This window comes from Lactuca serriola, chromosome 1 (assembly GCF_051521515.1).
Source record: "Lactuca serriola cultivar US96UC23 chromosome 1, Lser_US96UC23_V15, whole genome shotgun sequence".
Classification (NCBI taxonomy): Eukaryota; Viridiplantae; Streptophyta; class Magnoliopsida; order Asterales; family Asteraceae; genus Lactuca; species Lactuca serriola.
The window spans coordinates 150160765-150180852 of NC_136408.1; the positions used below are offsets into that span (position 1 = coordinate 150160765).

The 20088-nt window shown below is 38.3% G+C and overlaps 1 protein-coding gene across 1 annotated transcript; it reads left to right on the forward strand.

Annotated features, from left to right (window-relative positions):
- Positions 1-749: 749 nt before the first annotated feature.
- Positions 750-2026, forward strand: LOC145062890 (uncharacterized). Its single transcript, XM_079010483.1, has 2 exons — positions 750-1608; positions 1815-2026. Exons 1-2 carry the CDS (start codon positions 750-752, stop codon positions 2024-2026), a joined length of 1071 nt encoding a protein of 356 aa, XP_078866609.1.
- The last annotated feature ends 18062 nt before the right edge of the window (positions 2027-20088 follow it).

Here is a 20088-nt window from a genome sequence, read left to right on the forward strand (position 1 = left end):
AAACATGGGATTTGCCTTGTTGTATGTGTTATAATAAGCTTGGTTAACCTTTAAATAAAATTGAGGTGGCAAGGTTAGAGTTCATTATCTATTTTCCTTTTTTCATTTTTTTTTCTTTTGTTTATATATGTTGGCCGAGAATGGGCTAAGGAGAGGAATGCGTTGGGCCTTTTTGAGTTTGAGTCCATAATATGGGCCCAATTTGATGGTTTTCGGCCCATTGGCCCACTTAGAGAAATTCACGGCCCAATATTCATCAAGTATGAGTTTTATGGCCCATTAGGGCTAATTAGTTTAGTTATGGCCCAATAAGGTCCATTAGGGTATTTTATTTCATTCTATGCCCAATATGGCCCAAAATATTAAAATAAATGGAAGTGGGTCCAATTAGAGCCAATTTAAGAGTTCGAAGCCCAAAATAGTCAAATTGGAAGCTTATTGGCCTATTAGGTCCAATAAGCAAATCCTAGTCCATAATGGACTTAAACCGGGATTTCTAGGGTTTCCAATTCTTTGTTGACTATTTGAAGTGCTTGCATAGAGCGTTTGATGGAAAAGCGGTCAATCACAACTTCTCAGCTCCATATACTCCACAATAAAACGGTGTAGTCGAAAGAAAAAATAGAACTCTCGTCGAAGCTGCTCGATCTATGTTAAACTTCGCAAATCTACCACTCTATCTTTGAGTTGAAGTCGTGTCCACTGCATGCTTTATTCAAAATTGGAGTATCATCAATCGACGCCTCAACATGACACCATACGAAGCTATGAATGGTCGGAAGCCAAGAATATCGTTTCTACATGTTTTTGGATGTAGATGCTTCATCAAGAAGAACCGTGATCAGCTCACCAAGTTCCAACCTAAAGCTGATGAAGACAACTTTCTTGGGTACTTCTCAAAATCAAAAGCTTATAGAGTTCTTAACCGGAGAACTCGTGTTCTGGCAGAATGCTTTGACGTTACCTTCGGTGACAACTTCGTTCGAAATTATGGCCCAATCCACATCACAACTCACATTATGGAGTCTGATGCTCCTCTACCAGGATGTCCGAACACTGAAACAAGTCTTGAAGTTGACTTTGAAACTCTCTATGGTCTTTCCGAAACCGTGCTAGATTCGGAATCCCAAACACAGCCTAATTCCAATCGAATATTTCCTTCGGAATCCTTTACCTCGCAAAACGTCTCCGGTTCAAACCAAGCCTCTCTCCATTTGATTCCGAACCATTTCAACCTTCTCAGGTTAAGGGCGAGAATGCTCATCCCTCTCTTGAATCAAATGTGGATGGCTTCCAAGATGCAACTGCTAATTTCGATGATGCAGCTACTAATTTCGATGACCCCAGTCCTATTAACATTGATGAAAATGAACATTTCTTTGATTTTCCTTCTGATGACGATGTCAATCTATCTGGTTCAGAAGTTCAGGGGGAGCATCATCCTCACAACCAAACCATTCACAGGGGGGGGGGAAATCAATTCTACTGTTGATATAGGGTCGACGGTTGCACAAGAACTCCCAAAATTACATGTCTGGACAAAGGATCATCCTCCGAATCAAGTAATTAGAAACCTCACTGCTGGTGTACAAACTCGTTCTGCTACAAGTATTCAAAATGAATGTCATTTCTCTACATTTATATCCATGGTTGAACCCAAATTCATGAAGGAAGCATTAGAGCATGCTGATTGGATTACATCCATGCAAGAAGAACTGGAATAATTTAACTTAAATGAAATTTGGACTCTTGTACCTCCACCATCGGATCATCCCATTATCGGTGGGTATTTCCCAACAAGCTTGATGATGCAGGAGTCATTATTCAGAATAAAGCAAGGTTGGTGCCAAAAGGATTTACACAGATTGAAGGACTCGACTACGATGAGACCTTTGCTCCTATTGCACGTCTTGAAGCTATCAGAATCTTTCTTGCTTTTTCTGCCCACAAAGGCTTCATAGTTTACCAAATGGACGTTAAAAGTGCTTTTCTTAATGGTAAACTCGACACTGAAGTGTACCTTTAACATCCTCTAGGTTTTATTAATATTTCTTTTTCTCAACTACTGTTACAAACTCCAGAAGGCAGTCTATAGAAACAAGTAGGCTCCTCGGGCATTGTACGAGACCCTCACTGATTTTCTCAAGCGCTCTGGTTTCCAAAGAGGAATTCTAGATCCTACCTTGTTCTGAAGATCAAATGGAAAACATATCATGCTGGTACAAATTTATCTGGACATTATCATTTTTGGATCTACGAATTCATCTATGGTTGATGACTTTGCTAAACTAATGATTAATCGATTCCAAATGAGCATGAATCAGGAGTTAAGCTTCTTTCTTGGCCTTCAAATCAAACAAACTAACATAGGAATCTTCATTCACCAAGAGAAGTATATTTCAGAACTCCTCAAGAAATACTCAATGGACACCGATGCCTCAGCCAAGGTATCTATGGGCTTCGGTCACAAGATCTTTGTTGATCCCTCAGGTGTTTCGGTTGATGAAAAGAAGTACCATAGAATGATTGGATCCCTGATCTATCTCGCATCAATTCATCCAGATATTATGTTTTCTACATGTTTGTGTGCCAGATTTCAAGTCAACCCAAAAATGTCTCAACTCCTGGCTGTGAAACAAAATTTCCGATACCTCAAAGGTACAAAGAGTCTTAGAATCTGGTACCCAGCAAATGAGAGCTTCCTACTCCAAGCCTACTCAGATTCAAACAATGATGGTGTTTAACTTGATATAAAAAGAACTTTAGGTGGCTGTCAATTCTTTGGTGTTCATTTGGTCAGTTGGTCATCCAAGAAACAGAACTACATTGCACTCTATACAGTCGAATCCGAATACATCGTTGCTGCCAGCTGTAGATCTCAGGTTATCTAGATGAAATCTCAACTCATCGATTATGGTTATCGCTTTCAACACATTCCTACCTATTGTGATTCTCAAAGTGCCATTGCGATTTCTCACAATCCAATTCAGCATTCAATGACTAAGCACATTGATATAAGTCACCATTTCATAAAAGATCATATTCTAAATGGTAACATTGAACTCATTTTTGTTCGATCTGATGATGGGATTGCTAATGTCTTTACTAAGGCATTATATGAAACCAAATTCAATGGTTTTTTGAGCAAGATGGGTATGATGATACTAGATCCTCAGTTCTTTCAAGAGACCTGTTCTCTTTCATAGACGTATTAGAAAGCAAAATTAGTTCCGATCTCAAAATCTTTTTATCTCGGAACTACATTCTCTCGGAATACATAGGAACATTTTACTTGTCTTTATTTCTGCACTTGAGTTTTAAGTTGTACAATTCATCCTGATTGATTTTTATTCAAAGTCCACATTGTCATTATAATCGGATTTTCATCTCGGAATATACTTTATAATGGCATTCCGAAATTCCACTTCAGAAAGGTATTGCATTCTGCACTTCGGGTCAAAATTTACTCCGGAAGTTTTCTCAACTCTCACTCCGGAATGCTTTCCAAATCATATTTTGGAAACTTTTTCAAATTCATCCCAAAAGTTTTCATCAAATTTACTCTAGAAACTTTTCTTAGATTTCTCATCGGTATGTTTTTCAAAATCATGTTCAGAAAACCATTTTCAAATCACTATTCCGAAAATTTTTTTGCTTCGAAATCTCAAACCTTTTCCAGAATCACACTAAACTTTCTTTGTTTCGGAACCAAAACTCACTCTTGATTACATCTAATTCCGGACCACTTTTCAAATACAAATATGTCCCAGAACACAAATCTTTATCCTCCGGATCATACTCTGTCCAGAACCGCTCATTCGGAATTGCAAAGGTTAATAAGGCGAAATGTTTTTGCAACGGTTACTTTTTTAGAAGATCCTTATCCTATCTTCCTCGAATTTCGTAACATGTCTGCACGCCCCCATAAAGCAACAATGTATTCGTTGTTTAGGGTTTTCCATTTCAAGCTAAAAACCACCCAACCTTGCTCCTCCCAGGTCAACTCAACCCCCTAAAAACAGTTACGCATTTAATGGGTCCCGTTTTGAACATGGATCCTCATCATTACCTACCTTGACCCTACACGATTACCTTACCTATAAATACACATTGATTAATCCTTTTACCTCTTTATGCCCCCAATACTTCCATAACCCCCCAAAATTCTCTGAGTTCTTCGTGTTCTTCAAGCATTGATAACTCTACAACATTGGCTTCCCTTCCTTCACCACCAAAAACTGCTCCAACCTCTTCCACTCCCAAGAAGTGAATTGCCAAGAAGAAACAGTCAAAGGGTTAATCTTCATCAACCTCCCCTGAACCGTTTCTAAGGGACACGCCGCAATGCTTTTCCCTTAACCCTAAAGATTATGATGAATCAATTCGTGTTATGGTGGAGTTCACCGCAAACCATCCCATCTCCATCCCTCTCACTAAAGTTCCTGAGCCACCTCTTCTACTTCATCATATTCACAGAGCTTTGATAAGAATCAAAGAAGTCAATAGTACATTGGAGACGCAAATCATTGGAGATCGAATCATTCCTATCTACAAATCAACCTTTCTCAAGGTCATCGGTGTTAAACCAAACCCCAAAGGATTCACAGTCCAAGAACCAACCACTGAAGAGTATCAGACCTTTCTGAATCACATTGGCTACAATCAAGATTATAGGGCCAAAGACTTCAAGAAATCCATTGTCTCCGGACTCTGGACTGTGCTGATGCACTTTATCATTCGTGGGCTATCGGGTAAGCACGGAGGAACCGATACACTTAGCAATGACTGGCTTCATGTTTTGTATAGCATCTACTAAGGACTTGACAACGTGGTTGATCTTTCGGAGGTCTTATGGCAAGATTTCTGCAAGTTTTCCATCAAAAGGAAGGACATTGAAATTTCAAGCCCTAGATTCTGGGCACAGACGATTCAACAAGTCTTCAACAAGCTTTCCAAACCAATTCTGGTCTCCATAATTCCTCTGGAGGTATGTGTTTCCTTCAAAGTTGTCAAGGCCTATAGAATTCCGGACTAATCCTCTTTTGGTCCAATTAGACGACTTCCGGACCACATGATGGCCTTAATCCCTTCCGATTCAATTTATCTAAAACAACACTTAGAGACTTCAGTTGTGTTCAACCCAACACAACCTGCCCCAGTCTCAGTTAAGCCCACTTTGGAAGAGGCCAATCCTACCACGTCCGGACCTAAGGTTTAGAAATATGCCAAACAAAAGAGTTCTCCCACCAAATCAAAGTCTAAAAAGAGACCCAAATTCAAATCTTCTTCTCCAAAGGAAGATGCTCATGACATTCAAGCTGACTCTGGCCGTCCGAACATCCCTCCTACCCACTTATCTGAAGTACCCCCCAATGTTTCAACATCACCTGCACACACTCATGGGGAGACTCGACATAATCCACCAAACATCCGTAATTGAGCTCAACACGAAAATGGATCAAAAAGACTCCGGACTTGATTCCAAAATTGATGCCATCCTACAGTCTCTGTCATATCAGTCCGGACCCTCAGTTGCAGAACGAGAAGCCTAGCTTGACCAACTAATCTCTATCCGGCTCAAGCACTCTCTGGAAGAATTTGAAGCGAAATACGATGCTTCGGTCGAACATTATCTTGTCACCATCACCTCGATGCTCAAATTCCATGACAACTTGGTGTGTGCTACCAATGATCTCATTAAGCAGACCCATGTGCGTCATGAGAAACAAATCTAGAGACTAGAGAAGGAGATACGGAATAAGGACGAGATAAATCTCATCATCCAACAAGTCCTCATCAAACTTCTTCGATCCACTTGGAACACTGTTGATGTTCGAGTCGAAAGTTTGATGAGATGCTAGCCGTCCTAGGGCATCTGTTCGATCACCTGGCTGCTCAAGCACCTACTTCTGAGGCCTATGGCAATCTTACCAAACAACTCAACACTGGTCTCCAAAAAGTGTTTGAGAAATTTGATAAAGTAAAGGAGTCCTTAATGCTTCCACCAGTCCGAAGGTTTCCCGATGCAAGAGGGGGAGAAAGCCCAAGCTAACCTTGCAAACCCGCTTCGAAGTTTACACTCCGATGTAGACCTGAATTCCGAGGATGAAGTCCAAGTCGTGTCCAGACTTCTAGGAATCTCCTCCGAAGAGGAAGATTATAGTGAAGAAGATAAATATGTCACCAAAGGAGCTCTAGGTCTCGAGGCTCCAAAGCAGCTATTTCCCAAGGCAGTGACTGAGGAAGAGAGGAGAATATGGTACGCAACGTCTTGGCCATCATCCTTACCATATGCTCTTCAAGGGGCTATTCAAATGGAAAAAGCCAAATCCTTTCTCACAGCTCAAGCCTTCAGAGCCACTCCTTCCATGCTCCCACCAATTCCGGACCCAAAAGTTCCTGTAAGGGCTCTCAACTCCGGATCCCTGATGATATTCCAGAAGATCCCCTTCTGAACCCCACTCCGGAATATATAGTGGATGAAAATATGTAGGTCATCATGGCCACTCTAAAATGAGACAAATGCAAAAACCTCTTGACTGATGATCAACAAGCCTTCCATTCTGGACATCCTATCAAGCAAAAACAAGGATGGTCCTTGGAGGAAATCAATCAGGAATTAGAGGACAATATCCGGTTTCAAGCTCTTAAGGATAATCATGATCCGATGCATGGGATATCTCCTTTTTGTCATGAAGGCCTACTCTAAGACCATGAAATTGTTCCGTGTATGTACTACGATCTTCAATCCAACGATTCCGAACAACTCAATCTTCCTCTCTCTCCATATAGCAAGTACAACATCAAATTTCCTTCGCTTCACCCAAATGATAATCTGGAAGTAATCATCCGGAGCGAACGTGAAAGGCTTGAAACATTCTATTCCAAGAATGCTCAACCGTTTAAGGAGGTATGGACCAGAAATAGAATCACTCAAGTCCATGGATTTGCAAGAAAAATCCTAGTGAAATTCGATCTTAACTGCCCACTCTTTCGATTTCATGTCCTCCGAAACAAGCCTTCACACTGAACCATTACTGATGCAGACTTCCCTTCCATGAATCTGAAGGACATACCAACTCTGGTTGCTCACTTTCGAGGAATGCAAAAAAACGACATTGACATGGGTGCTCTTCATGTCGCTCTAAGCTTCCTGAAAGATTATGTCGCGGAATTTTCTAGATGCGATTATGAGCTGGCTCATTGTCACACCCCCAAACCAGACGGCAGAAACATCCTGGGGTTGAGGACTTCATTTGTAGTATCACAACACATGGATCATAGTAATCAAAGGAGAAAAAACCATTGTATTTAAAAGTATAAGTATTTACATGTGTTCAATCATTGTATATTGAAACCAAAATAGTTATACAAAAGAAGATGATATGACTCAAAATAGCTCCATCTTCTCAAAAAGCTCAGGGAGTATCTGTTTATTGTTTCCCTGATAATACAAGTAATTTGAAAAAGAGTATAAACATAAAGTTGAGTGAGTGCATAAGTATTTATGTATAAAAGTATGTTATTGTTGCATGAATCTATAAGCTGTTCCAGAAAATCCTATATTTTCTGTGGTATATGAAAAGTAGTTTTAATCTCATAAAACCATTCTTATTTGTAAAACAATGTTCTGTACTTGTATTCCTATATGTAAAACTTGTAACTCTGACTGTGCCTGGTTCAACAAGCTATTAATGTACTACTGTAGTTTGTATTTTGTAAACTAGTACTTTGAAAATGTACTTATGTTTAGTTGATTATACACTAATGTATTGTTAATATCTTTTTATAGAGTTATTATAACCATACTGAGACTAGATGGCCTAAAATAAACGATGTGTAGGCGTTTAAACTATTGATAAGAATTGTCACTCATTGGCGTGTCTGCCTGACTGTAGCTAGCAGCCTGAGTGCGGGGTTGTCAATCCCAATCTCGATCTACACACAACTTGTTTCGATCCCCTGACTAGACATTCTAGTTATAATATCATGACTTTAACTATGTTGCTTAAATAAATTAAACAACCTGAATCGAATGAGTCATAAAAAGCATATAAATGTTATATGTATAATAGTTATGAAAACCCAATCATCATGAAATAATGATTGATTGTATATTCATGTATTTGAAAGTTGTATATCCTTGATTAGTTTTTAAATCAAACCTTTGTTTCTTGTAAAACGGTGTGTTCTAGTATACTTGAATCATGAATTAATGCTCTATGTATAATAAATTATACCTATTATAATCATGAATTAATGCCCACATCCAAACATGGAAAAGGACCCATAATGAGTTATCAGTCCTAAGCCTTTTAAATGTTATATATATATATATATATATATATATATATATATATATATATATATATATATATATATATATATATGAATTTTGGGGAAAATATAAGTTTATATTAGAGTTTAATATTTTGAAGTATTTTTGATGACTTAATACCATTTTATCATAATTTGTAATCATTTGTTTGTAATACAAAATTTCTTGTGTTAGACTTGTATTCCCTCCCCCCCCCCCCCCTCTCCTAAAACAGTAAAAATTATGAAAGTATGGGGCTATGAACTCACTTTATAAATGGTGATTTGGATAGTGTTTCGTTTTCTGGAAAGGAGTTTATTTGGTGAATAACCGCCTTTATTTGGACAGAGTTTAGACTGGAGAAGGTTGTTTTTCTCGGGAATCTCGGGGCCTCGAGGCTTGCTTAGGGTTTTAGATATGATACCGGGACTTTGGGGGTTGTATATAAGTTTGTGGAAGTGAAAGGGGTGAAAAAGGATGGAAAATGGTGAAGAAATGTGTTAAATCCGAGAAATCGCGCAGCCCTTATATACGGTGCGACGGTTCAGCCGAAGGGGTGAGTCACCGGACACGAGTCAGCAGCAGCAAAGGCCACGAGGCCGAAGTTCGGATGCGAGACACAGAGGAGAGGCCCGTCGGACGTGCACTAGACCGCGACATCGGTCGAATCAGAAGGCGACGCATGTCGGACCCAGGTGTGGCGGTTATTGTTCATGTCAGATTCCCTGATATTATCAAAATTTTCACGGGTTTTGAGCCTAAATCTTCCGAAATTCATAACTTTCGCATATGAACTCCGTTTTAGACGTTCTTTATATGCACGCGTAGGAGGGAATATAATCTACAACTTTTGTTTAGACTTCGTCGGCTAACTTTGAATTTCTTTTTAATATTATTATTTTTAACAGATCAGGAGAGGAAAATTTGTTAAAAATTCATAACTTCTTCATCCGACGTCCATTTTTGTCTGTCTTTTTACCGTTGTACAACTATTGACGAGACCTTCAATTCTTGTTTAGGTTGTGTTGAAAAAAAAATCATTCGATCTTTATTTCGAGTTTTTAGATGTATACTACTATACTAAAACTTAGAAAAATCATAACTTCCTCATATAAATTCAGATTTTGACGTTCTTTTTATGAAAGTTCTCGGTTTTGCATATTCTACAACTTTCATTTAGATTACTAAGGCTAAAAAGCCTTTTATTGAAAACTCACTTTTTACACTGAACAGTGTTTTGCCAGTTTTGTCGCGGATTTTCGATTGATCATAACTTCTTTGTTATAACTCAGATTTTTGTGTTCTTTATATTTTTGGAAACCATGTTACAATCTCTATCACTTTGTTCATCCTAATCGAGATTTTTTAATGCTTTATTTTTTAGGTTCAATTATGTAAATGTACATAGTATGCTAAAATTTCTCTTTATTATTTTAAAAAGAACTACAAATTGATCCCTCCATTAGAGAGAATTTCATCCCGAAATTATCATTACAGATAGACTATGCAAAAAGATGTGGATATTTCTTTTGCATTTAATTCTCCCGCTCCTAAGTGAATATAGGTCCCCGTTTTGTATTCCAGCGAACCTTCATTATCAGGATACGGATTTGTTTAGTTTTCTTAACTTCCCTGTCTAGAATCTCTAAAGGTTCTTTCACAAAGTTGAGGCTCTTGTTTAACTCAATTTCCTCGAGTGGGAGAACAAGAGTCTCGTCGGATAGACACTTTTTCAAGTTCGAAACATGGAAGGTCGGATGAATGTTACTTAGTTCTTGGGTAGTGGAATTATGTAAGCTACAGGACCGATTCTGGCAAGAATCTCGAATGGTCCTATGTACCTTGTATTCAGTTTTTCATGCTTTCCAAAGCGTATCATACCCTTCCAGGGTGAAACCTTTAACAAGACACGGTCACCAACCTGGAATTCCAAGGGTTTTTTTTCCTTTTGTCATATTAGCTTTTCTGTCTATCTCTGGAAGCTTTAAGTCGCTCCCGAATTTGTATGATTTCTTTTGTAGTTTCTTGAATAATTTCCGTACTAGTGAGAGCACTGTCAGGAGTTTGACCTCTAGCTAGCTGCGTGTCACCCACTTCATCCCAGCACAGAGGTGATCTGCACTTGCGACCATAGAGAGCTTTGAATGGATCAGCCTTTATGCTAGTGTGATAACTGTTGTTATAAGAGAACTTGACAAAGGGTAAATAAGTATCCCATGCCTTTCCAAAGTCTAGCATGCAAGCTCGTAACATGTCTTCTAAAGTTTGAATCGTCCTCTCACTTTGTCCATCGGTTTGTGGATGGTAGGCTGTACTCATGTCTACCCTAGTTCCCAGAGAGTTTTGTAAAGATGGCCATAAATGAGAAATAAATCTATTATCTCAATCAAAAATAATAGATATTGGCACACCATGCAGTCTAACAACCTCCTTGAGGTAAGTTCTTGTTAGTTTCTCCATCTTGTCGGTTTCTTTTATTGGCAAGAAGTGTGCGGAGTTGGTTAATCTATCGACGATTACCCAAATGATATCATAACCGCTAGATGTCTTGGGTAACTTATGAAATCCATTGTAATCCGCTCCCACTTCCATTCAGGGATTTCAGGTTATTGTAATAAACCTGAAGGTTTCTGGTACTCTACCTTGACTTTGGCACAAGTAAGGCACTTGCCCACAAAGGTAGTGATTTAAGCCTTCATCTAAGGCCACCTGTATAGTTTCTTGAGGTCCAAATACATCTTGTCTGAACCTGGGTGGATGGAGTATTTGGTTTTGTATACTTCATTCATAACCACGTCTCTGTAACCACCTAACTTTGGTGTCCAGATCTGGTTCATGAAATAATAGACTCCATCATCCCTGACTTCGAAGTTCTTATCCATTCCTCTCAAGGTTTCACCTGCCACATTTTTGGGTTTCAAGGCTTCAAGTTGAGCTTCTTTGATCTGTGTGGACAGATGTGAATGGATTGTCATGGTCAACAACTTTATCCGACATCCTGAGTATTATTTTCTACTAAGGGCGTCATCTACCATGTTTGCTTTACCAGGGTGATAAAGAATTTCACATTCGTAATCATTTAGTAGCTCGACCCAATGTTGTTGTCTCATGTTCAACTCTTTCTGATCGAAGATATGCAGGAGACTTTTATGGTCCGTGAATATTGTGCATTTTGTGCCATGTAACTAATGTCTCCAGATCTTCAGAGCAAATACCAATGCTCCTAGTTCAAGGTCGTGTGTTCTATAGTTGACTTCATGTGTCTTTAGCTGTCTTGAGGCATAGGATATAACCTTTCCTCTTTGCATAAGAACACATCCAAGCCCTTGATTAGAAGCATCACAGTACACTACGAAATCCTCTGTCCCTTCAGGAAGAGACAGGATTGGTGCACTACAAACGCTCGCTTCAACGTTTGGAACGTTGTTTCTTGCTTTTCTCCCCAGTTAAAGGTTACACCCTTTTGCGTCAGGGTGGTAAGAGGCTTAGCTATTCGAGATAAATTCTAGATGAATCTGTGATAATAGCCAGTAAGACCTAATAATTGATAAATTTTGTTTGTCTTTTGGGTGCTGACCAGTTTTTAATTGCCTTTATTTTGGAAGGGTCGACGTGTATTCCTTATGAACTGACTACATGACCTAGGAAATCAACCTTCCTGATCCAATACTTGCACTTTGAGAACCTCGCATAGAGTTTTTCTGTTCTAAGAGTTTGTATTACTTGACGATGATGTTGGCCATGTTCCTCTTTGCTTCTTGAGTAGATAAGGATGTCGTCAATGAAGACTATGATGAATTTGTCCAGGAATGGATGACACACTCTGTTCATTAGGTCGATGAACACAGCAGGTGCATTTGTCAATCCGAATGGCATCACTATAAACTTGTAATGACCATAACGAAATATGTACGTGGTTTTGGGAATGTCTTCTTCCAAAATCCATAATTGGTGATACCCGGATCTTAAGTCTATTTTTAAGAAGTAGTTCGCACCTTGAAGTTGCTCGACCAGATCATCAATGCGAGGCAGAGGATATCGATTCTTGATAGTAACTTTATTCAGTTCGTGGTAGTCTATGCACATGTGCAATGATCCATCCTTCTTCTTTACCAAGAAAACCAGTGCTCCCCAAGGTGAGAAGCTTGGTCTTATGAAACCTTTGCTTAGGAGTTTGTTAAGCTGGCTAGATAATTCCAGCATTTTAGAAGGTGCAAGAGGAAAGGGGGATTTGGCTACATGAATAGCTCTAGGGATTAAGTCGATTCTGAATTCGACTTGTCATTCGGGAGGCACTCCTAGAAGATCATCAGGAAATATATCGGAAAAGTTGCAGACCTCAGGAATGCTTGTGATGTCATTCACTTCTTGCTTTTTCTCTACCACGTGGGCTAAGAATGCACAGTACTAGCTCCTTGCGATGGTATTTTTGTGCCTTTCGCAAGAAATGATCTGAAGGTTCATTTTGGGTTTGTCGCTGTAAATAATAAGAGTTTCATTGGTTGGAAAGTTCAAGCGAATAGCTCTTTCATAGCATAGGATGTTGGCATGGTTAGGGCACAACCAATCCATACCTATTATGACATCAAAACATTTGATACAGACCGATACAAGGTCTATTGGGAAAGACAAGTCATTGAAGGTAAGAGTACATCCTATTTATATATTGTTGGTGGATTCAGATTTCCCGTTAGCCATCTAGACTGCGAAAGTTTCATTTAGTGGTTGGGAGTTTTGATTTAGTAGATGTTTAAAATTATGGCTCACGAAGCTCCTCTCAGCACCACAATCAAATAGAATGGATGCATAAGTATTTTTGAGAAGGAACGTTCCCGTGAACACCGTAGGGTCTGCCATTGCTTCTTCGTGACCAAGTGCTAGAATCCTCCCAACTCCACCGGTATTTCCATATTTTTGACAATCTCTCTTCAAATGCCCCACATCACTGCACTGGTAGCATGCTTCACCTTCTCCAACGGCAGTTACTTGGTTAATCGCTTGGGGTGGTGTTCTACAGAATTGGGCAGTTTGCCCTTTCTTGTTGCAGTTACGGCACAACATTTCTCAGCAATTTCCATTGTGGTGAAAATTACACTTGTTTCATTTAGAGAGGGTACCAGCATAGGGATTAGTTTGTGTAGTGTTATTAGGGACAGCAGCAGGTACAGTAGCAGGTATCGTAGCAAGTACAGTAGTGGCATGGACTGCCACCTCTTGTTGCTTCTTTGAAGGTTCCAAAAGAGATTTGCCCTTTCGCTTGTTCCAAACCTTCTTCATGTTGTTGTTGTGGTTTTCTTTAGGTTGTTCTGGGGCAACAACCATAGAGTTTTGTCGATTTCCATGGTCAATAAGTGACTGTGCCAGCTCCTTGGCACTATCAAAGGTGACAGTCCTAGAAGCAATGACACTTGCCTGTATCTGGGGAGACGGTCCCCAAATATACCTTTCAATATTTTTGCTCTCTAGAGCAACCATTTCTGGACACAAAATCGCTAAGTCATAGAATCAATTCGTCTAAGTTGTTATGTCTGCACCGACCATGGGGAGACCCCAGAGCTCTTGCTCAAGTTTTCGAATTTCCCCTCGCAGACAATATTCCTGCATCAAAATGGTTTTTAAGTTCTCCCAACTTATAGTATTAGCCACTATTAAAGTTAGTGACTTAACATGGCCGTTCCACCATGTTAGGGCCCTATCTAAAAAAGTACATGCAATAAATTTAACTTTGCTACCCTTTGGACAGGAGCAAATTTCAAAGATTGCTTGTCTTCTCAATCCGTTGCCTTAAAACCATCACTGCTCCAGTTCCATTAAAGGTCCTGGGTTTGGCATTCGAGAAGTCTTTATAAGTGCACTCTCGTGAGTGCTCATGACTCTCGCCATGGTTAGAAGGATGTGCACCATCTCCCGACCTACTAGCACCAGGAGTATTGATATGAGACATGGCAGCAACTACAACTGCCGTGACCGCTGCTTGAAACATAGTAGCATCGAATTGACGAGGTGGTGGTGGAGGTGGCGTCGGTGCTTCATTAACATTGTTACGTCTTGGATTTCTACGAGGAGGCATCTTTTTCTATAAAAGTTAAAAATATAAAAAGATGGTAAGATATCAAGAATGAATATGAATTTGATATCTCTGAACTAAACACTTAATTCAATATGGATCTTGTAAAGAATTGGAAATAGAAGTCCACTACAAGTACAACTTGCAACAGAGTAATATGAATTTGAGTGTTTATTTTTCAAAGAGCATGAAAATATATGTCGATTGTATTAGTATATTAAGTATATGTAATTTAGAAAACTTGACCTTAAAGCAGGTCTATAATATACCACAATACTGAGAAACCGTCGACATCAAACCAACCTACCAAAAATAAAATTTTCACGGTTGTATTCAAAAACATGAAAAATAACATTAGGATTGTTTATAACCAAAACTTTGAAATAGGATTGTTTATGAAAATTGTAATAACTCTTGTTGAAGTAAAGTGCTTATTATTTTATTGATACACGGTTTTGTGAATATCGTGAAAAGTAGTATATACATTCGATATATAAAAATATAAAGTAGAAGTAGTGTAAACACTACTTGCGGTGGTTGCTACGATGATTGATGGGTCCTGCTTCATCTTGTGCTTTCTATCACCTTTCTTGTGCAACTTGATGCTCTCTCAATTCTCTTATCTTAGATTGAGCAGCATTGACTTGACTTTGAAGGGCTTCTGTATAATGCTGGGTGTCATCCTGCATTTCATCAAGACGAAGGATATCTGCAGTGTTGACCTATTTAACCGTATTTACTTGTAGGATTCGATTGATCGAAATCGTTGTTTGATCGGCTTGACGGGCTATTCGATTTACAATAACCGGAAGAGATCTATCGGTTGTTCCTCCTCGAGAGACATTATAGAAACCTCTTGCCATCCCGTAAGGAGGGCGTTGGCCATCTTGCTGACTCCAGTGGTTTATATACTCGCCCTATTCTGGTATAGGTTCTGCTTCATCTTGTCTAAGGGAACGTTCCCCTGGATTGTAGACTTGTGGTTTCGTGTTGGTACCACTTGATTCACTATCTTTGAAAGGTTCCTCATCTGAATCTGGATCTTGTTGATTGTAGGGGTCTCCAGCTAAATTGTATTCAGCCATATTGTCTGTAGTAGATGTAAGGATAAGAATAGTAAAATACTCCTATAGTATTTCAATCTTTATGTTCTGTTCTATAGTTCTTCTGAATATGTATGGTTGGTAAGTTTTAGACATGTCACAACACTACTATCACTCCAAAACAAATGCTGGTCATATCCCAAATCAATATAGTTGATCAGGCTTTATTAATCCCATATATGATTACATAATTGCCCAGGTTTGACTATATTGTTCAACATCCAAATACTTTTAAGTTCTTATGATTGTGATACTGTACTTGTAGGTATGAGTATTACTATACTTCTTGTAAAAATACTTCAATTTTTAAAAACAATTCTTGTAGTCAGAGCTCTCAGTCCCAATGTTATATCTCTTATGGATTGATATACTAAGTTCACTATAAACAATGCTCTGATACCAATCTGTCACACCCCCAAACCAGACGGCGGAAACGTCCGGGGGTGGAGGACTTCATTTATAGTATCACAACACATCCATCATAGTAATCAAAGTACAAACAACCATTGTATTTAAAAGTATAAGTATTTACATGTGTTCAATCATTGTATATTGAAACCAAAATAGTTATACATAAGAAGAAGATATGACTCAAAATAGCTCCATCTTCTCAAAAAGCTCGGGGAGAACCTGTTTATTGTTTCCTTGAGAATACATGTAATTTGAAAAGAGAGTATCAACATAAAGTTGAGTGAGTGCATAAGTATTTATGTATAAAAGTATGTTTTATGTTCCATGAATCTGTAAGCTGTTCCATAAAGTCCTATATTTTCTGTTGTATATGAAAAGTAGTTTTAATCTCATAGAACCGTTCTTATTTGTAAACCAATGTTTTGTATTTGTATTCCTTTATGTAAAACTTGTAAGTGTGAGTGTGCCTGGTTCTACCAGCTGTTAATGTACTACTGTAGTTTGTATTTTGTAAACTAGTACTTTGAAAATGTACTTATGTTTAGTTGATTATACACTAACGTATTGTTAATATCTTTTTAATGAGTTATTATAACAATACCGAGACTAGATGTCCTGAAACAAACGCTTTGTAGGCGTTTAAACTGTTGATAACAATTGTCACTCATTGGCGTGTATGCCTGACTGTAGCTAGTAGCCTGAGTGTGGGGTTGTCAATCCCAATATAGATCTACACACAACTTGTTTCGATCCCCTGACTGGAGATTCTGGTTATAATATCAGGACTTTAACTATGTTGGTTAAATGAATTAAACAACCTGAATTGAATGACTCATAAAAAGCATATAAATGTTACATGTATAATAGTTATGAAAACCCAATCATCCTGAAATAATGATTGATTGTATATTCATGTATTTGAAAGTTGTATATCCTTGATTAGTTTTTAAATCAAACCTTTGTTTCTTGTAAAACAGTGTATTCTAGTATACTTGAATCATGAATTAATGCTCTATGTATCATAAATTATACCTATTATAATTTATATTTACTTTCTGAATTGGTATTAACTATTTTTTAATGTAACCCCTTGCTCAACATGTTACAAAGGGTATCTAAACTAAATGAAATAACTTTTATATTTACACACACATATATATATATATATATATATATATATATATATATATGCAATTATATAAGTAATATTTAAACAAAATTCGGACAAATAACAGATACTATAAGCCAACATCCAAACAAGGAAAAGGACCCATAATGAGTTATTAGTCCTAAGCCTTTTTAATCTTATATATATATATATATATATATATATATATATATATATATATATATATATATATATAGAAAACTTCAAAAATGGTCCCTGTGGTTTCCGAAAATATCAAGCTTAGTCCCTAAGTTCAAAAAACCTCACGGATCGTCCATGTGGTTTCAAAACTTTTAAGAAATGGTCCTTTTCGTTAACTCCATTACCTTTTGGCCGTTAAGTGAAGGCCATTTCTCTCTCTCCCTCTCTCTCTCTCTCCAACCAAGAAATCACCATAACCCACCACCCAAAACCACCCTTATACCTCCCTCTTCTGATAAAAAAAACGTCACCCCAAACACCACCTCACATCTCCCTCTCAACTGTTTCTGCCCAAAAAAAGGAAGGAAGAGGTGGCATCCACCTTGCTGCCACCAAACTGCCACCACCCCACCCTTCACTACTACCACCGGAGAGCATATCCCCAACCCTTTGTTGCTGTTGTTTTCGATCACCACAGCTCTCTCCATCATCCTATTTGTTTTCACTAGAAATTCTAAGCAAGAAAGAAGAAGCAGAAGGCCACCGAGGCAGCCTCCTACTGCCTAACGCCACCTCCTGTGTACATTCAGTTTAATTATGCAATAAAAAATAAAATAAAATGGATCAAGAATATACAACTGCGATTAGCATCAATGGGTACAATAAGTAGACCATGGAATTTCCTAAGCTTTAGGAATCACTTGTACCTGAAACACACATGAAGATTATAAGTTTGCTGAAGAGAAACAAGAAAGATAGAAAAAGGTCGGGGAATGTATGATCGATCCGATCGTGATACCTGGAGTAGTCTTAGAGGTGGAGGTGATGCATGAGATCGGGTTGACACATTGACCACATCTTGCTGGTAATTCTTGGGCCTTAGTGACATTGATACTAGCATTCTCAGCATTTTTAGTACCTTGATTGCTTATCATACTACATAAGCACTATGGATTGGATTTTATCACTGATTTAAATGGATCATAACAGCTATCAGGGGGATCCTGTCCCTGCCCACCCCTAAGCTACTTAGTGAGCTTCTCCACACTCCTTTCATTGAATATAGTCGAAGGAAGCAAGAACAGGGCATTAGAAGACTACCGAAGTGGCCTCCTGCCACCCCAATCGTTGTTCCAAATCACTGCCATCACCACCTGTGAGGCTGCTACTACTCCACTACCAAAAGTCCTCCTAAATCCTTCGTGAATAATAAACTCCAGTTGAGTTCCACATTCAAAGCAACGAAAATCGGTTTCTTTTTTTTTCTCTGGTGCGATAACCTATGAACGAAGAAGACGCAGCAGGATGTTTACCTCCAGCATAATCAAACTTGAATAAAGAACGACAGGGAAATCATTGACTCAATATAATCTTGAATTTGGTCAGCTGGTGAGATACGAACGAGGGGGAAATAGCAGTGGGTGGATATTTGGTTTCCTTGTGCTGTTCGTGAGACGGAAAAGAAAACGAGAGAGACAGAGAGAGACCGAGAGAGAGAGAGAGAGAGAGACCTTTAATATTAAATATTTTTTTTATAAATAAGGCAAAACTTCATCACAGAAATTTAACGGAGTGAGCCGGAAGGACCAAATGTTAAAAGTTTTGAAACCACAGGGAGGATCCGTGAGGTTTTTTGAACTAAGAGACTAAACTTTATATTTTCGGAAACCAAAAGGATCATTTTTGAAGTTTTGTCATATATATATATATATATATATATATATATATATATATATATATATATATGAATTTTGTGGAAAAATATAAGTTTATATAAGAGTTTAATATTTTAAAGTATTTTTGATGACTTAATATCATTTTATCATAATTTGTAATCATTTGTTTGTAACACAAAATTTCTTGTGTTAGACTTGTATCCCCCCCCTCCTTAAAACAGTAAAAATTATGAAATTACGGGTGTATTAACTCACTGATAAGTGGAGATTTGGATAGCGTTTCGTTTTCTGGAAAGGAGTTTATTTGGTTAAAAACCGGCTTTATTTGGATAGAGTTTTGACTGGAGAAGGTTGTTTTTCTCGGGAATCTTGGGGCCTCGAAGCTTGCTTAGGGTTTTAGATATGATATCGGGGCTTTGGGGGTCGTATGTAAGTTTGTGGAAGTGAAAGGGGTGAAAAAGGAAGGAAAATGGTGAAGAAATGTGTTAAATCCGAGAAATCGCGCAGCCCTTATATACGGTGCGACGGTTCAGCCGAAGGGGTGAGTCACCGGACACGAGTCAGCAGCAGCAAAGGCCACGAGGCTGAAGTTCGGATGCGAGACACAGAGGCGAGGCGCGTTGGACGCGCACTGGATCGCGACTTCGGTCGAATCAGAAGGCGACGTGTGTAGGACCCGGGTGTAGCGGTTACTGTTCATGCGAGATACCCGGGTATTATCCAATTTTTCTCAGTTTTTGGGCCTAAATCTTCCGAAATTCATAACTTTCGCATACAAACTCCGCTTTTGATGTTATTTATATGCACGCGTAGGCGGGAATATAATCTACAACTTTCGTTTAGACTTCGTCAGCTAATTTTGATTTTATTTTTAATATTATTATATTTAACATACTGAGACAGGAAAATTCGTTAAAAATTCATAAGCTCTTCATCCGATGTCCGTTTTTGTCAGTCTTTTTACCGCTATACTACTATTGACGAGACCTTCAATTCTCGTTTAGGTTGTGTTGGCTAAAAATCATTCGATATTTATTTCGTGTTTTTAGTTGTATACTGCTATACTGAAACTTAGAAAAATCATAACTTCCTCATACGAAGTCAGCTTTTGACGTTCTTTTTATGAAAGTTCTTGGTTTAGCATATTCTACAACTTTCATTTAAATTATTAAGGCTAAAAAGCCTTTTATTGAAAATTCACTTTT